The following is a 27,860-nucleotide window of genomic DNA, read 5'->3' as shown; positions in this document are numbered from 1 at the left end:
TGCCAGTGTTAAAATGCAAAGCATCGCGTTAAACCGGTGAACTTGAAGTTTGAAATGAAAATGTAGTTATGAAAATTTAGTGCCGGGAGACAATTTTATCTTGTAAAAGGAATGCAGGGAGGAATGGTTGAGTCTATCCCTATGATAACTTGATTTCTCACAATGGAGACTGTTTACGCCTCCGAACACAGATACATAACTCATAATAAACATCCCTTTCACAGTCTTGTTTTGAGTAAAAAGAATTGCATGAATGCAGAAGAAAATTCAAAAGGAAGTAAAATCATAAATAACGTGGGAAATCGTACGTCTAATTAACACATTTGGTGCTTGTGCAATGTGTTCATCAATGTACACAGTCCAGTGTTAGTGCTTTGTGACCAGGTGTGCAAGGCTTCCTAATAGTTAAATGACTTGTAAAGGGAGTATCCATTTAATCAAAATCTATTAGATGTCGGATGATACACAGCAAGACTACACCTGTATAAAAGGGTTTCTGAGAAACAGTTTAGCGTTTTCAGCATCTAACAGCGTCATGTGGTTTTTATTCAAGTGCCATTAAATATCGGCCCAGAAAGAAAAAGTGTTAAATATAAACAAAAAGGAATTACTGCACTTAAATAGAGATCTCCCCAGATCATAAACTGCAATATGCAGTCACATATACCCAGTGAAATATTGTTTTGTTTTTAAATTGCATTTACGGTCTTCTCTCCATCACATTCCCCATTCTGGAAAAATCTGAATGTAAAAATAAGTTTTATGCGATCAGATTTTCAACTCTGCCCTGGTCAGTCCAACTTTTAAATCACTACAGCATTTTTTCCTTCAGTGCGGAAAAAGCCCCTAAAAAAACTGCGTGCACCCACTCGGAGCGCCTAGCGTTGCGTGCACCAGTTTAAGCCGTGATCTGCGTTCCTAGGGACGCACATCCAGATTAGAGCAGGGGGAGCAAAGACAAGATTTTTGGTGGGGCGTGACCATGACATCACGCGGCTGGTTTGCCTTCATTGGCTGAACCGCCGCTGTGACGTAGCCAGCGCTCGGCCGCCGTGCCAAAAGACACATTTCTTGTCTTATGGCAAAGGTGGTCGCGCATCGCGCTTTCTGCAGGCGTGTGCAGGCAGTGACCGGGGCCGGCCCCATAGAGGGCTGTATCTTGTTTGCGCACGCCGTAGAACGCACAGCCGCGAGCAGTGGGGATGATGCCTTAGAGGTTTCATTAGTATTCAGTTCCACACTTATAAAGCTGTAAAACAGATCTTATAGCAGCATCACTTTGTGGATGTTTTTTTGTTTTTTAATTTTTTTTAAACTTTTACAGCTCTAGGGGATCCTGCAGAAATCAACCGCGTTGCTCCCTACTGCAGGTTGCTGTTGATTGAATGTGGAGTTTCCGAGACATGAATACTTGCCCAAGAAAACAACATGGCCACTGGGGTTAGTCTTGGCTCTGGCAGTCAATGACGTTGGGTCTGGCTATTGGTGACCCTGGCAAACATACACTGTATTTGTAGTTTTTTGCCAGAACCTGGCACAAATTAAAAAAAAGTTCAATTTACCGGCAACTGGGGTTTCCCTGGAGCATCACGTATCTACCAAGGTGGAAACATTTATTTTCGGTGGATTACGGCTTTTAAATTAAGGGGGAAAAAAAAGGAAAAACCTATTGAAAATAGAACATTGTTTCACAATCTTACCATCATTTTCTTTTTCCAGAATAATGTTACATGGCAGTGGGCACCAAAGTGGTAAGTCCCAACTTACAGCTGGGCTAGGACAGAGTAAAGACTTGCACCTGTAAGAGGCCCTATATATGGACACATCCTCCTCAAAGGTATTCTTGTAGTTCTTAGCTTAAATATATTACATACACATTAATACCTCCCTAACTTAAGGGTCTGGCAACTGGTGTCTCCTGCCATTGAACATTATTCAGGAAAAGAAAATTACGACAAGGTTGTGAAACAATTTTCTATTTTCCTGAGCATATCCATGGCAGTGGGCAGCAAAGGGACATGCCCAAACAGTACCAAATAGGAGTGGGTGAACAACAAGTCATACAACATACTGATACTGCATAAATTCATTAGTTTTTGTATGGACATCAGCCTGAAGTACTTTACTAGCAAAGTATGCATCTGCTGAGGCCTGTATATCTAAACGGCAGAACCTAATAGAAGTATTTAAAGATGTCCATACTGCCGCCCTGCATAGCTCCAGAGGAGACTCTTGAGCTTTTGTTGCCCAGGACATAGCTATGTATCTGGTGGAATGAGCCTTTAGACCTTCTGGAGGCTGCCTACCCTGCATATGTTTTCTTACTGCATGAAACAATCAATGACAGTAGCTTTTGAGGCAGCTTGTCACTTTCTTTTTTCTGAAGGGAGAACAAAGAGACTGTCTGAACTCCTGAATTGTTTTGTTATGGTAGGGTATATCTTGAGGCACTTAAGAACACCCAAAGAACGCAGAAGTGGCTCTGTATGATTTGCTGGCTTTTGGCAAAATGAAGGTAATATTTCCTGAAAAACGACTCAAGCTTAGGCAAAAATTGGAGAACTGGTCATAGGAATACTTTGTACTGAAGGACTACCAGAAAAGGCTCTTTTATTGATAGAGCTGGAGCTCGCTAATTCTTCTAGCGGACGTGACTGCCACCAAGAACACCATCTTCCATGTTAGGTTTGTCCGCGAAGCCTGTTTGAGCCACTCCAATGGAGGATTAGTTAGCGTTTGTAATACCAGGGGCAGATCCCACGGGGGAAGCGATACCCTGACTTGTGGTTTTATTCAATACATGGACTGCAAAAAAGCATTCTACCAGATCTTGGGTAGCCAACTGCTTGCCCAGTAAGGCAGATACTGACAAAACTTGAACCTTAAAGAAATGGTACCAAGTCGCAGGTCAAAATCTATTTTTAAGAATTCCCAAAATGGATGCTAGAGATAGATTCAAATAATAATAAAAAATATACTAGAGAGTTTACATCAATGGTGGAAATGCTGCCATATCCTGTGAAGTAGAGGCCTTTCTTGCTTTTTAATAACTTTCTTGGATAAGCCCCTTTTTGCATAGCAGGTCCCATTCAACGTCCCGGCTATCAAAGCCAAACTCCCTGGTTTGGGATGAAATATTGGCCCTTGTGACAGACGATCTGTCGTCCCTGGTAGCTTCCACAGTTGATCCCGTAGTGAAAATATTCTGTGTGGCCAAAATGGAATGATAGCCGATACTTCTGCCAGGAAAAAAATTCCGACATGTATTTTGTAAGTTCTTTTGCAGGTTTTTTTTCTCTCTAGAGGCTGCCTATCGCAAGATAAACAGAGTTCTGTCTTCCTAATGGCCATTTCTTTCTGAAAGGCTCCACAGAAGATCTGGCAAAGTCCGGAACACTGACACAGACATGATGAAGTGTAGCCATCTCTTTAAAAAAAAAAAAGAAGACCGCAGAGAAATAAAAGTTGTGCACTAGCTCCCTGGGGCTTATCTTGTATTTTAATGACAGAAGCCTTAGATGAAGCAGTCTCAATGTTCAAATACTTGGTACACGTCCTTTCCAACGAGTACTGCTGCGGGATGGGACGTTTGGTCGCGGCCAAATTCTCACTGGTGCTCTGCTGCCTGGACAACTCTCCGACAGTCCCCACACCATCTGCCATTTTTAAAATGCCCTCGGAGGATATCAAATGGAAAAAAGAAACACCCTTTAACAAGCACTCGTTGTAATAAATGATATGATGAATTAAAGTTAATAAGTAATACTTTATTATAATGTTTAAAATAGATGGTGATACATATAAACTAATACTAATAATAAACAACAGTGACCTAACATATAAAACAAACCAAAAAACACTGAACATAAACTGGAGCTAAGGGGAGTAGACTAGCAAATAATTACTTAATAGTAGTGAGATAGCTCACGATTGCTTCAAAGAGAACCCCTAGGTCCAGCACTAAACAATTAGGTTAAAAACCTGTGCTGTTGAAACAGGTAGCAAGATACTGACCGTCATGATGATTCAAATACAAAGAATATATATATATATATATACAGATGCTCCTACAATAACCATAGTCGGCGCAAAATAGTACCAAAGTAAAGTGTAAATTCATACATTAATAGAACTCATAATCACAAATTAGCAACGATCGCTAATAGTAAGCCAATTGCCAGACAAACGTTGGTATAGTATGTCTCTGTACAGAGAGTGCTAAGGGGGCCCACAAAAGTTGTTGAATTGGCCCTGAGGCACGGATCTTCGTCCGTATCCAGTTATAGCCTCCTATATTAAACTAAAAAAAGCACTCTAAGACAGCATAATGTAGTTGATGAGGAGCATTCAGTCAATGGGTGGGGTGGAAGCCGCAAGTGTAACACATACAATTGTATCCAGTAGCCTGTTATTCTGAAAATTGCAAGTAGCCACACAAAATGAATTTGCTGCTTAATTAACGCAGTGTTAGGTCTTAAATGGCTACTACATTACTATCACCGTCGTCACGGTGTGGTAGCCACATGTAGGAGATACAAACACATTACCATGGAGTCATATTAGGCGCATTGTTGCGGTAACTGTGGTGTAAAAAGATCAGACCTGCGAAGTAGCAACTCGCGGCTAAACCGGCACTAGCAGTGCCTCTCACCCTACTCCCGGCAAGAATGCGTCATGACGTCAGACTGGTCCCGCCTCCCACCTGACGTATGTTTCGCGGAGGCGCTTTGTCGAAGGTGGTGACGTACGGTACTACGGAGGGGGTATTTATATTAATTCTCCAGTTTATGTTCAGTGTTTTTTGGTTTGTTTTATATGTTAGGTCACTGTTGTTTATTATTAGTATTAGTTTATATGTATCACCATCTATTTCAAACATTATAATAAAGTATTACTTATTAACTTTAATTCATCATATCATTTATTACAACGAGTGCTTGTTAAAGGGTGTTTCTTTTTTCCATTTCATAACCACTTCCACTCCCCTTTGCACCTTTGTTATTATTCATCAAACTGCTAATCAGGCTGATGCGAGAGTCATCTTCCCCCTCTCTTTCCCTCCCCTACCTCCCTATTATTCTCGGAGGATATCCCCAGCGCAGATCTCCCTATCTTCCTGCCATCATTTGTGAGTACAGCCCCATCCGCCACCGCTCCGCCGGCATTTTTGAGCGTGTGCCCAGCCAGGACACATTTTGAAATCTCCCTCACAAATGCTGGTGGAGAGGAGGCAGCTGGTGAGATCTGCGGCTGCGCACACAACTAGCAGCGGCGGCGGCGACGTGGAGATGTGGAGATCTGTGGCGATAGTCCGAATTCAAGGACTTTTAAAAATGGCAGAAAGTGGCTAGGTGATTGGCGGTAAGTTGTCTTGGCGGCGGAACGCCAGTGGCGGTTTAGACTCGGCCAAATGTCCAAGACCGCACTGTAGTGCTGTTTGAGCTCTCATGTAGGTCCTCTCTCAAGCAGGGCAGTAGTGAAACCACGCCGAGCTCTCTTTATGGTTTATGGATGCCTGTGATGTCATCAGAAGCGCCCACTGCCGAGAGGAACGAAGCGCACTGAGCACGCATGTTAGTAGGGCTGAAGGGAGGAGGCAGCGAGCGGAGGGACACGCTGCAGCGCGAGTTTCTGACTGGAGCCGCAACACCACAGGCAGTCCGTTTCAACTTTTCCCTGGGGTCCTTCCTGTAGCTGCTGTTGGTACGTGCTGTGTAGCATAGCGTCCTTCAGGAGCTCCCTTGTGCAGTCGGCAACCCGGCTGCAGAGGCAAGAGAACGTCCTCCGATTGAAACGCGTAGGGTGGTCCCTTTACTGTGTTAGAGCACCGTGCTGCCCGTTTTGCCCTGCCGCTTGCTGGTATAGCAACTACAGGCGGACAATATCATTGGTCGGACAGATCCGTTACATAATCCGCTGCTCGATCCTGAGAAGGAACAGAGTATCTGCCAGGATTCAGCTACGAGCATTGCAGCAAGGCTCGATCAGGACTTCTACTGGACCCAGAGTGGTCAAACTGCCTGTGTTCTTGTGGGAGCATGCGAGTGTAATGAGCTCCTTGCTTGTACAGGCAGTCCTCGGTTATCCGACACAATGTGTTACTCAAAATGGCGTTGGATAGCGAAGCGTTGTAAAGCGAATCACATTTTCCCATAGGAATACTATTTAAATCAAATGTTCTGTTCTTGAAGGCATTTTTAATGCTAAAATACACAAAATATTTCACTCAAACAATAAGATTATGCTGCACACACATACATTATGATGTAAAGATTCTATTTATTGAATCCAGAACTGTATAATAAAACTGGATGATTTCCCTGATTGCAGCTTTCTGATTGACATAATGTTGCAACTTTGCAAAGTGTCGTAAGAGCGTCGGATAAGTCATTCTGGTGCCGTAAAACTGGCCATAGGGATGCATTGGACAGCGTCGGATAAGCCATTCGTCGTAAAGCGAAGCGTCGTAAACGAGGACTTCCTGTATATGTGTTTTTTAATTAAACTGTGTTCTTTTATTTATGTTCTGGGAGAGTTCATGCCTAAAAACTGCTCCAGATCAGAAATCTGGAAACGTCTGATAAAAACTTCAACTACGTGAGTGGGCATTTCATCCGTGTGCTGCTAATTTAAATTGTTTATCACACATTTCCACTATGTTGTTTTCTTTTTATTTTACATGCCTGAGGGAGTTTTTGCGCTTTGGAGTGTTCTTGTTGCCTGTATCAAAGGGTGTTGAGAAACACCCTCATACCAGCTGCATCTCCCCTCTGGTGATATAAATTTACATTGTTTATTAGTTATCACTTGGTGTTTTGGGTTTGCGCCTTATTTTTGTGTTGCACTATAACGCGATCAAAACAAGGATTGCTTTATGGTAAAAGTACCCTTTCACTTTTTTAAGATTTAGTTTATTCATTGAACATGTTCTGAGTGGATGCATGTGCAAGGCACACCAACATCAGGTATGGATATGACACAAGGACATTTGGTTTAAAAAATAAAAAAAATTTACTCAAATATTTTATATCAGTACTATTAGATCCAATACAACATTCCAGAAAGTACTGTAACATGAACAGAGGAGGGCATATTTATTATCATGCTGTATCCTATTGTGCCCTACTGTTTTCAGCTGCTTGTCATAATCCCTGTATTGCAACGTATATTTTATGAAGCTGCTGCTTAGAATAGACCTCAATATATCCAAAATATGAAACTTAGTTAAGTTTAAGTGGGTAAAAAAAAGTGACAAAAACCCTCCACAGCAAAGCATACAGTATAGCAAATGGAAATATTACTGTATGCTCATTTGCATGTCTTAGACAGGTCTGCAACCCTGCCTTTCACCATTATCACCCAGCACACAGCACTTCCACTGCAGCAAGGTATTCTGGGAAATTACATGCACATGAGCACACAGTGCCACCTTTTGCTTCAAAACCATAAACATGGTTCCCTATAGGCTTAAGCTTGCTGCATGGTCACAGCTTTGAGCACAGCCAGGGTTAAGATGCATAGCCAGTAAACTCAACCACAGACAGCTGTTTCGACCTTAAGCCTATAGGAAACCATGTTTATGGTTTTGAAGCAAAAGGTGGCACTGTGTGCTCATTTGTATGTCATTTCCCAGAATCCCTTGCTGCAGTGGAAGTGCCGTGTGCTGGGTGATAATGGTGAAAGGCGGAGTTGAAGACCTGCCTAAGACATGCAAATGAGCAGACAGTAATATTTCAATTTGCAAAATATGAAAGAGAGCCAAGGAACAAATACGGTCTTATGTTTTACAGCAGATGGGAATATGGCGAGACTAGGTGGGCCAATTGTTTACCTGCCCTCAAATTCTAACACACACCCGCACGCTGTTTGCGCTCTTCTGGGTTTCAAAGCAGATGAACCAATTTTTGAAAAAATGAGAGGTTAGTTAGATTCTGACTCTCAAACATGAGAGAAGAGAAGCACTACTTGGAGAAAGTGACGGAGAAAAATGACAATTTTAGCCAACAAATAAGGATAGAAGATTAATTGATAAACAACTAAAATTATACAAAACTGCAGTAAAGGACAAAGAAAAAAATTACATGAGATGGGGGACTTTCTGAGGTCAGTGTACAGGAGGAACGCATTTTACAGATAACAAGACCAGCAAGCAGTTATACTACCAAGCTCGAGGGAGGCAAACTAAAGCAAGTGATGAGCTAATACTAAATTTTCTTTTAGAGGAAATCCATACAAAAAACAGCCCCCAGCATTGTTTGGGGAGGTGGAATTACATAAAAGAAATTGGGAAATGCATGGCACAGGTACAATGGATCCTAATATGTTTCAGAAGCATGAAGCAAAGGCAATAAAACACTCAGAATAGCATCCACATGTCGCACACGAGTCCCCCAAGTCTGCCATACATCACGGACTGCTTAAAGCAACAATCTGCGCTGCTTGAGATTTATTTTTATTTTTTAAATTGCATCTGAAAGAGATTTACCATGATGGGCTCACATGCACAGAAGTTGCCAGCAGCCATTTTTCTTTACCCAAGAAGGGTAAAATATAGAAAATGTTTATCTCCAGGACAGAGGTTAAAAAATAAAGATCAATAATTAAGCAGGATTGTTTGTTTAAATTGTAGATCTGAAGATCTCAGGTGGTATTATGCAAAGAAATAAACCAAGTGTGTGCTTACAAAAACTTGAATAAGTACCAGACAAGTAGGCTGCTTGATACTGTAATCAAGGGGTGAGCAAATTTTTGCTACTGCACCCCCCTACCTCTTGTCCCCCGGTGCTCACGCCCCACCCCCCTTCTCTCAGTGCAGCGTCAAATATAGCAAAGATTATCAAGACTGAATGCAATGATAAACTATAAAGCTATTAATATCATTTATAAGATATTTTAAGTAACACTATGGTTTAGTCTTTGAGTGAATAGAAATGACCAAATGTGGTTAAGCGATTGCCATAACTCTTTCTACTGATAGAATTCTCATTAGATCCCAAATATCCCCAATCCATTGTGATATTTGTATCCACAATTGTAGGATGTTACAAAATGAGAAATAGAAAAAGCTTCAATAAATGGCCTGACTTATGATTTAAAAGAGCATTGAATAATGGTTCAACATTCACATCACTCACTTCTGTAACTGAGCTCTATCCTCTATCCTTGTGATTATTGCATCACAAGTCGTATTAAAACCTACATAAGTAGTAATAACACTTTATGCCCCCCAAGGGTGAGTCATATTTAGTTACACCCTTGCTTGTAAACTCGTGATTGTGAAACATGTTATTTGTACTTGCTGGGGAATTTCCATTTTTCCAATGTGGGAAATTTATATTTTGGCAATTTCCTGGATTTATGTTATTTGATACAGTCCATTAAAGAATCTTGAGCTTTTAAAAGGCAAGAGAAGTTCCCCATTCCTAAAAATACCGATACTTCTCTGGTTTCTTAATAACACAATAATAATGATCAAGAAAGCAGAATTGCTTGTTGCATAGTTAAAAGTAACAATTTGTAATGCCCAACATTGGAAAAAACTCAAAAGAATATTTTCAAGGAGGATTTGTTTCAAATGCTACAAAATAAATACAGCAATTTATTTAGCAATTCTGTCATGTCATTCAATCTCATCACAAGTTTAACCTGACGCGGTTTCAAAAGAACATATTTTATAAGATCAGGTCTGTTTCCTTGTGTTTGCTGTAACAAGGGTGGGCAACTCCAGTCCTCAAGGGACCACAAACAGGTCAGGTTTTCAGGATATCCCTGCTGCAGCATAGGTGGTTCAATCTCCGACTGCACCAAATGCGCTGAAGCATAGATACAGGCAGTACTCGTTTTACAACGCTTCGCTTTACAACGAATGGCTTATCCAACGCTATGCAATGCATACCTATGTTCGTTTTTACAACGCCAAAACGGCTTAGCCAACGCTCTTACGACGCTTTGCAAAGTTGTTTATGTGTATATAATATATATAATATATTATACTATATTTTTATATTATATAATATGTAATATTATATATATATATAATACAGTATATGCACTATTTAATTTATGTGTATGCTGCATATCTTATTGTCTGCGTAAAATATTTTGTGTATTTTAGCATTACAAATGCCTTCAGGAACGGAACCTTTCATTTAAACAGTGTTCCTATGGGAAAACGTGTTTCGCTTTACAACGTTTCGCTATCCAACGCCATTTTGAGTAACGCATTGTGTCGGATAATCGAGGACTGCCTGTATCCTGAAAAACTGACCTGTTTGTGGCCCTTGAGGACTGGAGTTGCCCAGCCCTGCTGTAACAGATTGTGTAACTGTGTAAGTGACTGGAGAGTGGAGATGCACCAACCGGAACATGTTTGCTGGGTGCCTGTTTATTGCAGCCCTGCTGCTGCAATCAAATAGCAGAACACACAGAAGTAGAACTGTACACCAGTCAAACTGAAAACAAAACAATCATTTGAAAATCAACATTTTGGTGTAGAAACACACCTTTATCAGGACATAGGTTAAAGTGACAGTGCAAACATATATAGAACTTCCAAACACCAGTGAAAACACCCAAATCCCGCCAATCCAGGACCCCTGGATGACATCATGGCGGAGGACCCCTGCTGTGAGCCTCCCTGATAACAAAGACAATGTATGACAGAGATTATAGTAATTAGTATATGAACCCAAACTGGTGAGAAACGATACTATAGTATACATACAACGCATAAAATCTGTACAAAACTATGCATGTAATCAACATAACGGATGAAATGGGACCTGTTAAACCGTGCTGGTAGCTGAAAAATACTGTTTGAAACATCAGCAACCCTTCTCATTAATACCATCCTAACAAAATCATGATACAAAGTGACAATACAGCGACTGAAACGTCCCCTGGGCAGTCGGATTGCGGAGGAAGGTTGAGTACAGTTTCAATCCCTGTATTGTTATTTTGTATCATGATCTACATGCATGTAAAAGTCAGAAGTCACATTCATGGTTAAGAAAAAGTAATAGATTGTCATGATACATTTTATGCTGTCCTGATACCGTCTCCTTTAACCCGAGTATAAGGCCGCGCTTATAGTCCCGGCGACAGCGACGCGACCGCGTGATGTCATTCGTCGCCGTTGTAATAGCGATTTCTGCTTATAGTGGAGGAGACAAGAAAGGGTGACCGGGGGCGTGGTGGGGGCATGCCGGAGGCGTGGCCGTGAGCGGTTCGCCCTCATTGGCTGGATTGACTTCAGCAATTTCTGTGACGCCGTCGCGTGCACCATAGGCGCATACGACGGATTATATGAATTTGTTTTGACGCAGCGCACCGTCGCCGGAACTATAAGTGCGGCCTATGTCAGTATATATAGTGCTCAGGTCTGTATGTACAATTAAGTTTAAGTGCTGAATTTGCGTCTTTCACTGCTTTAGCAAACTTACCAGTAAATGATGATGACTGGGAATGTATTGAGCCTCTATTTAACATAGTCATTATTTTACCCACAAAGTCCTTAGGAATAAAATTTGCATACGGCAATATTTCTGTGCTGATAAGCTGTACTACCTGAAACAAATAAGATTCCTCCAATAAGCATTCTGCACATTAAAAAAATAATAACAAACAATACTTATAAGTACCACCAAAGTATAATAGATCAGACCTGACACCGTATTATAGCAAAATGAATAGTGTATGTTATTTATAAACAGAAATGTTCTCTGTAGCTAAGAAATGGAATAACCAAATTAACTTGCATTTACGCACTGGTAACCATTTAATAACAGAACACTGCTGGATTTTCGTAAGGAATGAGATATGGCAGAGCATTTGCTTTTAAACAAAAGTCATATACAGGCATACCCCGCTTTAAGTACACTCACTTTAAGTACACTCGCGAGTAAGTACATATCGCCCAATAGGCAAACGGCAGCTCACGCATGCGCCTGTCATCATGTCCTGAACAGCAATACCGTCTCCCTACCTGTACCGAAGCTGTGCGCAAGCAGGGAGACTATAGAGACTGTTACAAATGCGTTATTTACATCAGTTATGCACGTATATAACGATTGCAGTACAGTACATGCATCGATAAGTGGGAAAAGGTAGTGCTTCACTTTAAGTACATTTTCGCTTTACATACATGCTCCGGTCCCATTGCGTATGTTAATGCGGGGTATGCCTGTAATCTATTGTATTTAACAACTCAGTCATTGTATATATATATATATATATATATATATATATATATATATATATATATATATATATATATATATATATATATATAGTTTTTGTTTTGTGGTGTATATATACTGTATATATATATATATATATATATATATATATATAGTTTTTGTTTTGTGGTGTATATATACTGTATATATATATATATATATATATACACAGTATATATACACAAAACAAAAACAAAACAAATATCCTATGTAAACATTTTGTTTAGGATTTTTATTTTTCATGAGAAAAACGTGTGTGTGTGTGTGTGTGTGTGTGTGTGTGTGTGTGTGTGTGTGTGTGTGTGTGTGTGTGTGTGTGTGTGTGTGTGTGTGTGTGTGTGTGTGTGTGTGTGTGTATATATATATATATAATATAATAAACGACTTACAAGAAAAGCATATCTGCATATATATATATATATATATATATATATATATATATATATATATATATATATATATATATATATATATACACACACACACACAAGTATATATATATATATATATATATATATATATATATATATATATATATATATATATATATATATATATATATATATATATATGCAGATATGCTTTTCTAGTAAGTCATTTATTTTATATATATATGAAAAATAAAAATCCTAAACAAAATTTATACATAGGATATTTGTTTTGTTTTTCAACAAAAATGGAAAGGAAAAACAAATGATGAGAGGGAGTGTCTCAGTGAGTAAAGATACTGACTGGCACTGAGCAGGGGAACCTGGTTCAATTCCCAGTGTTGGCTCCTTGTGACCTTGGGCAAGTCACTTTATCTCCCTGTGCCGCAGGCACCAAAAACATAGATTGTAAGCTCCACGGGGCAGGGACTGTGTCTGCAAAATGTCTCTGTAAAGCGCTACGTCAAACTAGCAGCGCTATACAAGAACATGCTATTATTATTATCTGCCTTAAAAGGAACAGTACATGAAATTCTGTATTGTAAAGCTTTTTGGGGCACATACTGTCATTTTTAGTCACATTTATGCCCTGAACACTCAAAACTACTGTCAATGCACTACAATTAATAATTATTTGATTATAGATCATGCTATGGGGCTTATGGGATGTACAGTAACTTAATGTTAAGACATATGGGTGTTACTAGAGAGAGCTCGATCAACTGAAGATCTTTATTTGTGCATCAAATTGTGTGTGAACTTGCTCGAGTTACCACCAAGAAAATATTCCCGTTGTGTGCTTTTTCTTTAGCTCCCACAGATGGCATTACAATGGAAGCTTGCTCTCTTCTTGACATGCTCACCTCAACATCAATACTCTCATTTCTTTGAAACTCTTCAATTGAAAGATTATCTGGAGGTGTGCTGAAAAAAGAAGAAAAAAAAAAAAAACCAGTGAGCAATTGTAGTTCTAGGAAGTAAAGTGATGCCGTGTGTGGATTACAATGTCAAAGTACAAAAAAAATCCCTTTACTTGAAGAAGAAAAATCGATGGACTACAGACTCCAATCACACACTGTGCTTAGCTTACATGATTTAACATGCCCCATTTTTGGAGTGTATGCCTCTTAAAGAAGCATTTTCAGATTACATTGTTTTTACATTTTCACCAAGGTGGGAAGCAGGAGGTATGTGGAGCTGAACCACATTCATTTCAGTTCTGGGGACCCCCTGCTCCACGAGTACATAGCTCTAAAGGTCATGCTTGTATCTAATACAGGTTTAAATGGCTCACGTCACGTGAGCCAATAGGAAGCCGCAAGGGATGACATGCTAATTAATGTAATAACAGTTACATTTCAACTACATTTGGACTGTATGAGTTTGGCGGGTTTGAAAATATGATAATGGTTATTTACAGGAGAATGTAACATTTACAAATGATTAATATACGCAGAAAAATTGTGTAAAAAAAAATATATGCTTGAAATATGGGAATCATTGCAGAGATGCTTTTCTAGTAAGTCATTTGCAGATACAGATGTGCAAGTTTAGGAAAATTACTCCCTCTAAAACGTGCTTTCCCAATGGGGAATGTATTTAAGTTGTATTTACTATACTATCAATACTAGGGTTAGTACCCGCAACATGTACCAAGTATTATAATTCTTGTCTCCGCAACCTAACACAGAGAGATGCCAACTGGATATGGGTTATAATATTGTTTAAGGGGATACGCTAATATGACTGATATGTAAAAAAACACAAAAAGGGTAATCCAAGAATAAAAGGGTATACAGGCATACCCCGGTTTAAGGACACTCACTTTAAGTACACTCGCAAGTAAGTACATATCGCCCAATAGGAAAACAGCAGCTCACGCATGCGCCTGTCAGCAGGTCCTGAACAGCAGTACCGGCTCCCTACCTGTACCGAAGCTGTGCGCAAGCGGGGAGACTATAGAGCCTGTTACAAATGCGTTATTTACATCAGTTATGCACGTATATGACGATTGCAGTGCAGTACATGCATCGATAAGTGGAAAAAAGGCAGTGCTTCACTTTAAGTACATTTTCACTTTACATACATGCTCCGGTCCCATTGAGTACGTTAATGCGGGGTATGCCTGTAATAATCTAACCAACACTCACTCGTCTAGCATCAAAGGGGCTAAAATAGGGGGTGTAATTAAGGAATCGGTGTATGAGAAGGTAGGCTTGTACACCGGGTTTAACATATGAAAAGGTATCACCATGGTTACATGAGGATTGTTTGAAGAGAGCAGGCAGGAGCCCTTTCATGGGTTTCTAAAGCAAAAACGTTTGTAGGGCTTCTAAAAAATTGAGCCTCTTTCTATAACTTGCTTTATAATATACCCATATCAGATTTTACAAAAAAATCTAAAAAGGAATCTCAAACTAGTAATAAAATAGGTAAGATTATGCATTTTAATGTTTATAAATTCAGGTACTGTACTTTTGGCAGCCACCGAACACCCATTACAAGGAAAGTCTTCCACCCCAACAACTGAAATGCATAGACTAAATATAAATCACAAACGACTATTGAATTGCCATTTCTGCTGTACTGATGGCATAAAAAATATTTAGATTCAACTATACAGTATAAACATATTACATATATTGCGAGATTATATACATATATATATATATATACACACACACATATATACACACACATATACACATATAATATATATATATATATATATATATATATATATATATATATATATATATATATATATTCCTTCCCCTAAATCCTTATCGCACGGTCTCAAAATGATGGGATTCAAGAAGATGTGTAGTGGCACTTGTGCGAGTAGGTTCAACCACCATATGAAAGCTTGAACAATATACCTGGCTAAAGTAGGAAAGGTTCTGGCAAACAAACATGCAAATGAGGACGGCATGGCAAGCAAGGCCTCAACACCCAAATATGGAAGACACCAAATAGTAATGGTCCTCCTTCTCAGGGGGCCAGATTGTCCCTGAGCTTCACAGCATTCAGGAAAAAGTAATGAAGGCAAAGTGTGCTAAGAATCACCAGACGTTAAACTAAAGTGGTCAATCAAACCTTAATCTGGCTACCTACAACTGCTGGCCTCTCCAGTGAAGCAGCATTGCAAGAACGGGAAGACTAGCTTGAAAATATTAAATGGGATATTGTTTGCCTTAGTGAAGTACTGTAAGAAGAAAAGGATGAAGGTCTCATTGAGCCCAAAGGCAGACACTTATTATATTAGGAGGTACAGAAAATGGAAGTATCAGTGGAGTAAGTTTCATCATTAACAAGAGATGGGGAAACAATTCAGTGGAATATGAAAGCTCATCAGAAAGAGAAGCCATAATCATTCAGTTCACAAAAATACAGGCTTCAAATAATCCAAATGTATACCCCAACATCAAGTCCCACAGACAATGAAGTGGAAGACTTTTACAATGAAATCATCCAACTTAAAGTGGGAAATCCCTCCAAGGACCAAAGTGAATCAATTCCCCTGACATGTTTAATGGCTCTCATCTGGGAAATTGATAAAGAAAACAAAAAAACTTGATTAACAAACACTTACCCATTAATAGGCCCCTATGAAAATCAACTGGTTTACTGTATAGGATTGCACCTTTAACATCAAAGGAAATTGCCACCTCAAGATCATTATGGAAGATTTCAATGCACAAATTGGTGTCCAGTAGAAAGAAGCACCATCAGTTGGAAAGTATGGTTACGGCAACAGGCATGAACATGAATACAGATTGGTAGAATTTGCAGAACGTGAACACTTCTACATTATTAATTCATTCTTCAAGGAGAACCCAAAGGACCCATGGAATTAAGAATTAAACAGACTACATCCTAGCTCAGTGTTTCCCAACTCCAGTCCTCAGGGAACCCCAACAGGTCAGGTCTTTAGGATATCCCTGCTCCAGCACAGGTGGGTCAATCAGCAGCTCAGTCATTTTGACTGAGCCACCTGTGCTGGAGCAGGGATATCCTTAAGACCTGACCTGTTGGGGTTCCCTTAGGACTGGAGTTGGGAAACACGGTCCTTGCTAATAAGAAACACATGATTCAAGCCTGCACAGAGGCTTCGACAATAAGAGTGATCAGCAATTGGTTCGCTGCAAATTATATCTGAATGCAAAGATGTAAAGAAGAAAAACATTTTTTAAGGATTTGGGGCCTCACCAATCTACTGTCCAACAGAAAATTGCCACATCAACCATTATATTATAAGTCTACAAATGGAGAAAGTTCAAGACCACAGTCACTCTACCGAGGAGCGGTTGACCTACCAAAATCTCTCCAAGAACAAACAAGCAAATCATCCAGGAAGCCACAAAGAACCCCAGAGTATTATCCAAGGATCTGCAGGCCACTCCCGCCTTGGCAAATGTTAGAGTGTTCATGACTCATCTATCAGAAAAAGACTGAACAAGAATGGTGTTCATGCAAGGATAGCCTGGAGGAAACCACTGCGATCTAAAAAGCACATTGCTACACGTCTGAATTTTGCCGAAGAGCACATAGATGATTCACAAAAGTTCTGGAATAATGATCTCTGGATAGACGAGTCAAAAGGTAGAACTTTTTGGTCTGAATGAGAAATATTGTTTGGCAAAAACCAAACATTGCGTTCGCACAGAAGAACCTCATTCCAACTGTCAAGCATGATGGTGGGAGTATGATGGTTTGGGGCTGCTTTGCTGCCTCAGAACCTGGACGGCTTTCCATCATTGACACAACCATGAATTCTGCATTGTATCAGAAGATTCTACAGGACCATGTCAAGCCATCTGTCCATGAGCTGAAGCAAAAGTGGGTCATGCTGCAAGACAATAATCCTCAACATATAAGCAGATCTGCAAAAGAATGGCTGCAGAAGAAATTACGCATTTTAGAATGGTCTAGTCAAAGTCCGGACCTAAACCCTATTGAAATAATGTTGCAGGACCTGAAGCGAGCTATTCATGCAAGGAAGCCTTTGTATGGGCCAAAATTCTTTAAAGCCGATGCGGGACACTGACCAGGAGTTATAGGAAACACCTAGTTGAAGTCATTGCTGCTCAAGGGGGTGCCACCAGGTACGGAATCTAAGGCTGCGTCCATGGTGCCTTCTCCCGTGCTGAGGCGCGCAGAGGCTGAGGGAAAGCGGGTGCTTTCCCTGGCCTTGGTGCGCACGCCGTCCGGGGGGCGTGTCGGGGCGGGCCAGTGACGTCACGGAGCTGGTTCGCCCTCATTGGGCGAACCGCTCACGTGACCGGCCCTGCGCTCCGGCGAGCGCCAAATCTAAATTTGGTATAAGACCTACGCTTCCGCACGCTTGCGGAAGCGTAGACGAGCCCCTACTAAAGCCGCTCTCATTGCAGCTGTAGGGGCTCACTGGTAAGCACCAGCGCGCCTCAGCACGGGTCAGCGCTGACCATGCCCGAGGCCTAAAGGTTCACATACTTTTCACACATGGATATTGAATGTTAAATCATTTGTGGATAAATAAATGTTGAAAAAGTATCAGGTCTTTGTGCCATTTGAGCAGAAAATCCCCCGGCGCTCTGGTGGTAGTAGTGATTAAAGTTTGGATACTAAATGGCATCAAATTGTGATCTAACAACATTTTAGGTTTGAAATATTGTGAAACTCCTAAGGTGTTTATAAACTCTTTCGCGTGTGCGTGTGTGTATATATAGTACAGTACTATTAATAAAAATATTCCAAGAGATTTAAGATGCCCGTGACTGCATAGACAGACACACATCTTGAACAGCACAGATTACGAATTTCATGACCCAGCATGGATAGATATAGATATACTAAATTCAACCCATTAATCAGAAATTAGGTTGTCTAGGACCAGAAATAACATATTGCAATTAAATCAGGGTCATACAGGGCATGCTGTACAGACTTTCTTTACATACTGCATTATGCATGGTTCAAATACAGTACAGTTATCCGAGGGCAAATAAATATCAAATACCATAAACAATGTTAAGGGGGGAAAAAAAATAACCTACAAATATAATAAAATAAAACCGGTTACTAATGTAAGCACTACCAATAATCTGACATTAATAGAATGTGTCAGCAAAATTCATAACCAATTAAAATTAAAACACTTCATATTTTTTTTTTTTTAGAATGGGTTTAGTACAGTGGTTATAAAATCAGTGTTCTAATCTTAACCAATCCCATTTAGACAGTTAATTTACGGCCATTTAAAGCATTACGATTACACTTTTACTGCTCTGATTGACTAAAATAACTATTAGCTAACCACAAAACTAATCTGACTGATTTATTGATGACTCAAAGAGTCAACGATGTCTGAGCAACCTCCAATTTATTTTTAATAGATTTAGTAACTTCTGGTCCTCATGAAAACCTTACTGCTCACATTTCTGTCTACAAACGAACAATAAAAGTGTGGATAGACGTACGTACGCACATATACACATTATTTAGGTTATGGTGGGTGAAAAGGTGACTAAAAAACCCCTACCATATAGCATATACCAGTAGCATTTGTGATAATGTCGAAAAGCAGGGTTGCAGACCTATCTAAGACATGTGAATGTTTTCACAAGTAAAATATATATATATATATATATATATATATATATATATATACACACATATATAATATCTCTCTCTCTCTCTCTCAAACAAAGAGTAGCGCTAATGAGTGTGAATGTGTGATGTAAATGATGTGTTAAAGGTATTATAAATAAACTAAATGTGAAAGTGCAATACCAAAGCCAACAATAATATTTTTAAATAAAATCAAACCAATCACGTGAATGAAATAGATGAATAGACCAGTTCAGAGAACAGTCTGTATGGAGGAGGTCAAGCTTCTTTCTGTGATCCTGCCTGATCACAAACACCTATAAAAAACAAAAGAAGGGAAGCACCAGGTCCATAGCATAATACTGTAAAATAAGGAAACTTTATTCAAACATGGAGTAGTCATCAGGACCTATACTCACATGGTGGGTAAAAAACACAATCGTTTGAGACAATCTGTAACTGCAGGTGGACGCCGGTTAATAGACAGACAGGTAGCCAGGAACGTGGGGTCAAAGAAACCAGATGATAGAGGTGGTGAATAATCAATGGTAAGTCTCTCACAATCACCAAGGTTGCCTATCAATAGAGCCAGTCCCAGATGCACCACAACGCTGCTCCCACCGGCTGTGTGCTACTCCATGTTTGAATAAAGTTTCCTTATTTTACAGTATTATGCTATGGAGTTGGCGCTTCTCTTCTTTTTTGTATTGTGGCAGGATGGCCGTGGTAAGTGAGGAGACAACACGACTTTTCTGGTGAAATAGTGCTGGTGGATTTATTTGTCCAAAAAGGGTAATTAAAACAATGGGTACACTGTCCCTTTAAATTAAACAAACAAAAACCTAACCCGGTCGGGGCACTGACTAAACAAAAGTGCAGGCTAACTACCTGGCTGGCTAGCTAACCTAGTCCAGCCCAACAATGTTCAACAAAACCAGTTGGCTCCTTACCTGGGAGTTTAATTCTCCCCCTTGGGACAGGATCAATCTGAGCAGCTTGTGTCTGTCTGTCAACACCTCTGTCTTCTCTCTGTGCCTGAGAGAGACTGCCGCCCCAGAGGCATTTCCTCTTACTGTTTTAAAGCAGGTGAGCTAGCTTAATTTGAATCACCCGTGGGCTGCTTAACAAGCTGGGTTAACCCCTCGTCTACTGGAAAGCATGCATACTGCAATCTCCTACTAACATACACAGAGTCAATGACCCTGTCACATATCTCCCTTCCCAGCGTAATGTTACCGAGTGGAGCGGCCCGTGCACCGAGACTGTGCACCCTAGAGAGTGCATCAGCATTACCGTGCAGTATGCCTGGCCAATGTTGGACCGTGAAGTTGAAAGGTTGCAACGACAAAAACCAGCGGGTAACTCTCGAGTTCTTTTCTTTATTTCTATGCATCCACTGTAGGGGTGCGTGATCTGTAACGAGCGTAAAAGACCTGCCTAACAGGTAATACTTCAATGTGTCTGTTGCCCACTTTACGGCCAAACACTCTTTTTCTACTGTGGCATATCTTTGTTCACGGGGACACAATTTGCGACTTAAATAAAGAACCGGGTGTTCCTCTTCTTCTACAAACTGGGACAGTACAGCTCCGAGACCTAATTCGGAGGCGTCCGTTTGCAGAAAAAACTCCTTCGTAAAATCCGGGGCTACCAAGACTGGGTGACTACAGAGCGCTGTACGTAGGTCTAAAAATGCGGTCTCTGCATTACTGTTCCATTTTACAACATCAGGTGCCTTTGCCTTTACTAAATCTGAAAGCTGTGCCGCCCGGGTTGCAAAATGGGGTATAAATCGCCTGTAGTAACCTACAATGCCTAGAAATGTCCTAACCTGTTTTTTTTTTTTAAGGGGACGGGGCCAACTCTCAATGGCTTCAACTTTATTGAGCTGAGGTTTTACTGTCCCCCTTCCCACAACATAGCCAAGATATTTTGCTTCTGCTAGGCCGACTGAACATTTAGCTGGGTTGGCTGTAAGACCCCCCTCCAGAAAGGTTCTCAACACTGCCTCAACCTTTTGTAGATGTGAGTCCCAATCTGGACTATGAATTACCACATCGTCTAAGTACGCTGAGGCGTAGTTCGAGTGTGGGTGTAACAATTTATTAATCAACCTTTGGAAGGTTGCAGGTGCCCCATGAAGGCCAAAGGGTAAGACAGTATACTGGAAAAGGCCATCAGGTGTGGAGAAGGCTGTTTTCTCTTTTGCTGAACTTGTTAAGGGGATTTGCCAATAACCCTTTGTAAGATCTAAAGTGGTTAGAAAACGGGCCCTCGCCAACCTCTCAATTAACTCGTCTACCCGCGGCATATGATAGGCATCAAACTTCGAGACTTCATTTACTTTTCTAAAGTCATTACAGAACCGTATTGACCCATCTGGCTTAGGTACCAAGACAATAGGGCTGGACCATTGACTATGGGACTCCTCAATTACGCCTAACTCTAGCATCTTCTTTACCTCTGACTGAATAGCCCCTCTTCTGGCTTCTGGGATTCTATAGGGTCTTATCTTAACGGCTACGCCCGGCTTGGTAACGATATCATGGGAAATTACCCTAGTTTTCCCTGGTACGCTGGAAAATACATCTCTGTTCCTTTTTACCAAGTCTATAGCTTCTCTATATTGTTCAGGAGTGAGTTCTGCCGATATTCGAACAAGTGGTTCCTCCCCTTTCCCGGATTTATTAGCTACTACCGTCAGACATGCCTCTCTATCCTTCCAGGATTTTAATAGATTTATGTGATAGATATGCTCTACCTTCCTCCGATCTGGCTGTCGAATTTTATAATTCACCGGGCCGACCTATTCTAGAACCTCATATGGCCCTTGCCAATGTGATAACAGCTTGCTTTCATCCGTGGGAACAAGCACCATTACTCGGTCCCCTGGTCGGAAGTTGCGAACCATAGCCTGTCTGTTGTAAAGGTTCTGTTGGGCCCTCTGTGCCTCTTCTAAATGTTGTCTGACTATGGGAGTAATATGAGCAATGCGTTCTTTTAAATCTTCCACAAATTGGACGACATTTTTCCCTGCAACAACTTGTTGCTCCCACTCTTCTTTGAGGCTATCCAGAATCCCTCTTGAGCGTCTCCCATACAGGAGTTCAAATGGGGAAAACCCTGCAGAGGCCTGTGGCACCTCTCGGATAGCAAACAAGAGATAAGGCAACAAGGTGTCCCAGTTCTTCCCATCACTAGCAACCACCTTTCTCAACATCATCTTCAGAGTTTTATTAAATCGTTCTACCCGTCCGTTTGCGGATGGTAAACAGAGGTTCTTAGGGACTGTATTTTTAGCTCTACACATAAGTCTCGCATAAGCTTAGATGTAAACGGGGTACCCTGATCTGTCAAAATTTCCTTCGGTATCCCGAGTCGGGAGAAAACCTGTAACAATTCCTTAGCTATAGCTTTGGAGGAAGTATTACGTAAAGGCAGCGCCTCTGGGTAGCGAGTGGCATAGTCTAGGATCACTAGAATGTATTGATGACCCTTGGCAGATTTCTCCAAGGGACCCACTATATCCATGGCGATCCTCTCAAATGGGATCTCAATAATAGGCATAGGGATCAATGGGGCCCTCAAACTTGGTCGGGGGGCTGTCAACTGACACTCGGGACAAGAGGCACAGAATCTCTTCACTGCATTATATATCCCTGGCCAGTAAAATCTTTTTTGGATTCTTTGCTGTGTCTTCTCTTCTCCCAGATGACCTCCCAATAAGAGAGTGTGCTAGCTACAGGACCTTCCTTACTAATGAACTGGGTACTAGCAATTTTTCTATTTCTTGGCCCTCCTCTTGGCTCACATGGTATAACAAATCATTTTAATACAAAAATAGGGATAGGATTCCTTGGTTGTCCCTTCTACCGGGACTCCATTAACTTCTACTGCCTGGCTAAACCCATTTTTCAACTGGGGATCATTAGCCTGCTTCCTACCAAAATTAGTCAGGGAAAGTTCTAGACTTCCAAAACCTTCCTCATCTGGAGTTTGGCCGGTTACCTCCACGGGTGACTCGGACACCTGAGCATCAACAGGCCCTGTCTCGGACAACTCCTCTCCCTCTGGTCTCCCTCCGTTAGGAGTAGTGGCCAGTGCTAACTGGGGTGGGGGCGTACCTCTTTTTTTCCCTTCCTACGTTCTCGTTTCAACTTAGGAGTTTTAGACACCTCAGAGACTAATTCGGGGTCTGTAAATGGAAAAAGCTCATCTGGAGTAGGATTGTTTAAGGTGAGCTGTCCTCTGATCAGGGTGTCAAAACCAGGGAAATTACAGCCTAACACTAGGGAATGGGGTAACTTTGGTACAATTGCTGCCGTAGTTTGGATGACTTGCCCCTCGACTTTCACTTTTATCAGAGTCGTGGTGTACGGAAGCGTACACCCATGCACACATAATACCCGCAACTTCTCACCATGGTGTAATCGGAGAGGCTTAACCAGCTTCCCTGATACCAAGCTAATATTACTCCCTGAGTCCATCAGGGCGGAGACTGGTTTACCATTTAAAATCACAGTGGCGAGGAAGTTGTGGGTACTTTTTCCCTCGCGGGTCATACCTACCACTCCACAAAATTCAGACTTCACAGAGCCATACGCACACTCCATTGGCTCAGACAACTGTGGGCAGTGAGCCTTAATATGCCCCGTCTCCCCACACTCAAAACAAACAATTGGCCCAGTTCGTTCTTGAAACCCTTTCTGGGATTTAGAGTTTCTGTCCCTATCCGTGTTTTCTTCCACCCGCTCAAATCGTGCGAACGGTCGTGGGTCCTGGCGCCAGCGCTGGCCTCTACCGTTCGTGTTGGGACGTGGGTTGTGGTTTGTGCGAGGGGGGGCGTGACAGTTCACGGGTAGCTAGAAACTGCTCCACTGCGCCTACCATGGCATCACAAGAGAGGGGATCTCCCTGCCCCACCCACTGTTGAAGGTCCTGGGGTAACGCTCGAATGAAGCGGTCCAACACCACCATCTCAAGGATCCGTGTCGGGCTATATACCTCTGGTTTTAGCCACTTGGACGCTAGGTGAATCAAATCCCATAACTGGGATCTGGGTGGCTTCTGTTCCTGGTATCTCCACGTATGGAACCTCTGCGCACAAACTGCGGGAGTCACTCCAATCCTTGCAAGGATTTCGCTTTTCAGACAGTCATACTCTGCTGCGGCTTCTTCGTCGAGGACACAATACGCTTTTTGGGCTTCCCCCAGTAAAAAGGGTGCGATTATCCCAGCCCATTTGGAGCGGGCCCAACTTTCCCGATTAGCGATTCGCTCAAAGGACCTGAGGTATCCCTCGATGTCATCGTGCGGCGTCATTTTCTGCAGGTACACGTTCGCCTGGACGTGCCGCGCCTGGGCCGTACTGGTCGAGTCCATTTTAATCTGAGCCAGCTGCTCAATCAGCTGCCTCTGGGTTTCTGCGATAACGTCAAGCTGGGCTGCAAGTATCCGGTTTGTCTCGCATTGTGTAGCCGCGCTTTCCTGTCCCTGTTTGTTAGCTTCCTGCTGAACAGCGGTGCTGTGCACTAAGGCCTTTACAACGTCCTCCATACTGATAGTTACCGCGTGGACAGGTCCCACCAGTCGTAATCTGTAGCTCCGCCCCTTTGACAGGGTGTTCAACATCCCACTTCTGACACCACGTGTGGCAGGATGGCCGTGGTAAGTGAGGAGACAACACGACTTTTCTGGTGAAATAGTGCTGGTGGGTTTATTTGTCCAAAAAGGGTAACTAAAACAATGGGTACACTGTCCCTTTAAATTAAACGTAAACAAAAACCTAACCACGGTCTGGGCACTGACTAAACAAAAGTGCAGGCTAACTACCTGGCTGGCTAGCTAACCTAGTCCAGCCCAACAATGTTCAACAAAACCAGTTGGCTCCTTACCTGGGAGCTTTATTCTCCCCCTTGGGACAGGATCAAGCTGAGCAGCTTGTGTCTGTCAACACCTCTGTCTTCTCTCTGTGCCTGAGAGAGACTGCCGCCCCAGTGGCATTTCCTCTTCCTGTTTTAAAGCAGGTGAGCTAGCTTAATTTGAATCACCTGTGGACTGCTTAACAAGCTGGGTTAACCCCTCGTCTACTGGAAAGCATGCATACTGCTCCTCCTAACATATAGAGAGTCAATTACCCTGTCACAGTATATATATGTATATTTATATATGTATATGTATATGTATATGTATATGTATATGTATATATATATATATATATATATATATATATATAGAGAGAGAGAGAGAGAGAGAGAGAGAGAGAGAGAGAGAGAGAGAGAGAGAGAGAGAGAGAGAGAGAGAGAGAGAGAGAGAGAGAGAGAGAGTGAGAGTGAGAGAGAACAGAGAGCGCACGTCCCATAGTGTAAAACAGTACATTTAATCAATTAAAAAGAGGACAAGGGGATTAAGGACACTCACAAAAGTACAAGATAAAAAGGCAGTTTGTGATATATAATCACCACCAGCAAGGCAACACCGTCCTGGAACACATCAGTTGTTCGATAGCCCTAAAAAAGCACTCTAGTGGGTATGAAAGTACAAATCACATAATATTTATTGATATATTGTCACAGAACAAATATTAAAACAAAGCACAGAAATAGTTAAAATACAGCATGGATCCCCTGTTCATTACAAAGCTTGACACATCCTCCAAAAACAATGCCCTGATGGGAACAAACCGAAGGTCAAAATTAGACTCAGATGATATTCTAAGGTACCTGACAAGGTAAACCTGGTGTGGCAACCAACAGCCTAAATAATCACGGCTATGGCTATGTGATCATCAGCAAGGAATCAAATATTACTACTATCCCCTGCAATATAGGGTCTGTCTATGGTGACAAAGAGTAGCATATGAGTAACAGCAAAGATACACAATATAGAGCCTAAAAAGCACATGTAGGCCTGTTAATAAAGAGAGTAATACATCACCTATGGTCAGGTACAAAAAAATCGGTACATGAAGGGGGAAACAAGGAGAGATGCTAAAGCATGGTAACGTGACCCATTTTTTTTTCTTTTAGAGGGGGGACAAACCAGGGGATCCTGCCTGCTAGACCTGCTCCTACGCGTTTCGGCACACAGCCTTCTACTGGGAGTGGTGTTGTAAGCAGGGTGACATGGAAGTTAAAAAGGGAACCTAATTGGGCTAGTGAGTGTAATCACCTGGCAAAAACAGGCAAAAATAAATTGTGCAAAAGACAAACAGGTGTGTGTTCAGGGTATTGCTCAATGACTCATTAATGGTCACAGTTACTAAGCCAATGCAAAATCGTTTTATAGGAACACTTTCAATCCTCCATAAGAGGCAGCAATTACATAGATACCTTCCTGGTGTGTCCAATGCATACATATGACATCCAGCAAAGAGCCACAGGTGTAACAAGGTCTCGTTCTAAGCTTAGTGTAATTAGGGGCAAAAAAACGGGCCTCACGGATGCCAGTGCGCATGTCCGTGACGTCATAGCTTCGCGCCTAGATACTCAGGCGCCCTGAGTCTGGTGATAGTCCATGCGTGCCACAAGATATTATGGGCGGCTCACTGCGCATGCGCGACTCTACATCCAACATCTAATTGCGACAGGCTGGCTGAACTTGCACTGCTTCGCGTTCCGCGCATGCGCGCCTGTGTATAAGGGAGGCCCAAGTGACAAACAGGCGAACCCACACTTCTCCGCTCCCCACGAACGCGCTGCACCCACGAATATGGGCACAATGTACATAAAGGCACTGCCACAGTCAGTATAGGGACAAAGGCAGCCCAAGAATGAAGGAGATCACAATCAGTCACTCCATAACGGTTGCCAGACAGATAATGGCAAAGTCAGATTCACTGTGGAAGTCATAAATGCAGTTAAAGCACATGCTACCTAGTCATAGCTGGGAGCACCTGCAAACAACCATAAAGGAATGAACTTGAGATGATATTGTACCCCACAGAAGTATAATACATGTAAATACTTTTAAAGTAAAGTCCAAGCCAGTACATAAATTAAAGTGCATTAATATCCACACTCAAAATCAAGAATAACAGGTGATCCACCTCATGGCTGTAAGCTGTCAATATATTTGTACATACATAAGGTAAAGGGATGATATAGTTCACCTGTTGGTCATTATTAATGTATCCGACATTCAGACATGTCTTAAAGTACATAAATTCTACTTCCCTCAGATTGCATGAAATAAAGTCCAAGCTTGGTCAAAAAAGCATAATATGCAACTTGATTTTTCATTTTACTGTAGTGGAGCCAGATGGTGTTTTTCCAGGTATTCGTCTCTAAATAGTGATGTGGGATGATATATATAGCAGTGCACGTTACCATGCTTTAGCATCTCTCCTTGTTTCCCCCTTCATGTACCGATTTTTTTGTACCTGACCATAGGTGATGTATTACTCTCTTTATTAACAGGCCTACATGTGCTTTTTAGGCTCTATATTGTGTATCTTTGCTGTTACTCATATGCTACTCTTTGTCACCATAGACAGACCCTATATTGCAGGGGATAGTAGTAATATTTGATTTCTTGCTGATGATCACATAGCCATAGCCGTGATTATTTAGGCTGTTGGTTGCCACACCAGGTTTACCTTGTCAGGTAC

General features: G+C 41.5%; 2 protein-coding genes across 2 annotated transcripts in view; one reads left to right on the top strand and one right to left on the bottom strand.

Moving 5' to 3' along the window:
• RPS16 (ribosomal protein S16) overlaps window positions 1-27,860 on the top strand; it is a 243,444-nt gene that overhangs the window by 95,090 nt on the left and 120,494 nt on the right. The gene's annotated exons all lie outside the window — the stretch shown is intronic.
• The window catches only part of MON2 (MON2 regulator of endosome-to-Golgi trafficking), a 148,047-nt gene that overhangs the window by 34,057 nt on the left and 86,130 nt on the right, over window positions 1-27,860 (bottom strand). Inside the window, 2 exon segments of the mRNA XM_075600518.1 lie at window positions 11,442-11,565; window positions 13,528-13,588. Coding sequence (XP_075456633.1) covers window positions 11,442-11,565; window positions 13,528-13,588 — 185 coding nt within the window.

Source organism: Ascaphus truei, chromosome 5, assembly GCF_040206685.1.
Source record: "Ascaphus truei isolate aAscTru1 chromosome 5, aAscTru1.hap1, whole genome shotgun sequence".
NCBI lineage: Eukaryota > Metazoa > Chordata > Amphibia > Anura > Ascaphidae > Ascaphus > Ascaphus truei.
Note: the sequence above shows the minus strand (reverse complement) of the source record. Positions and strands in the feature narration are given on the sequence as shown.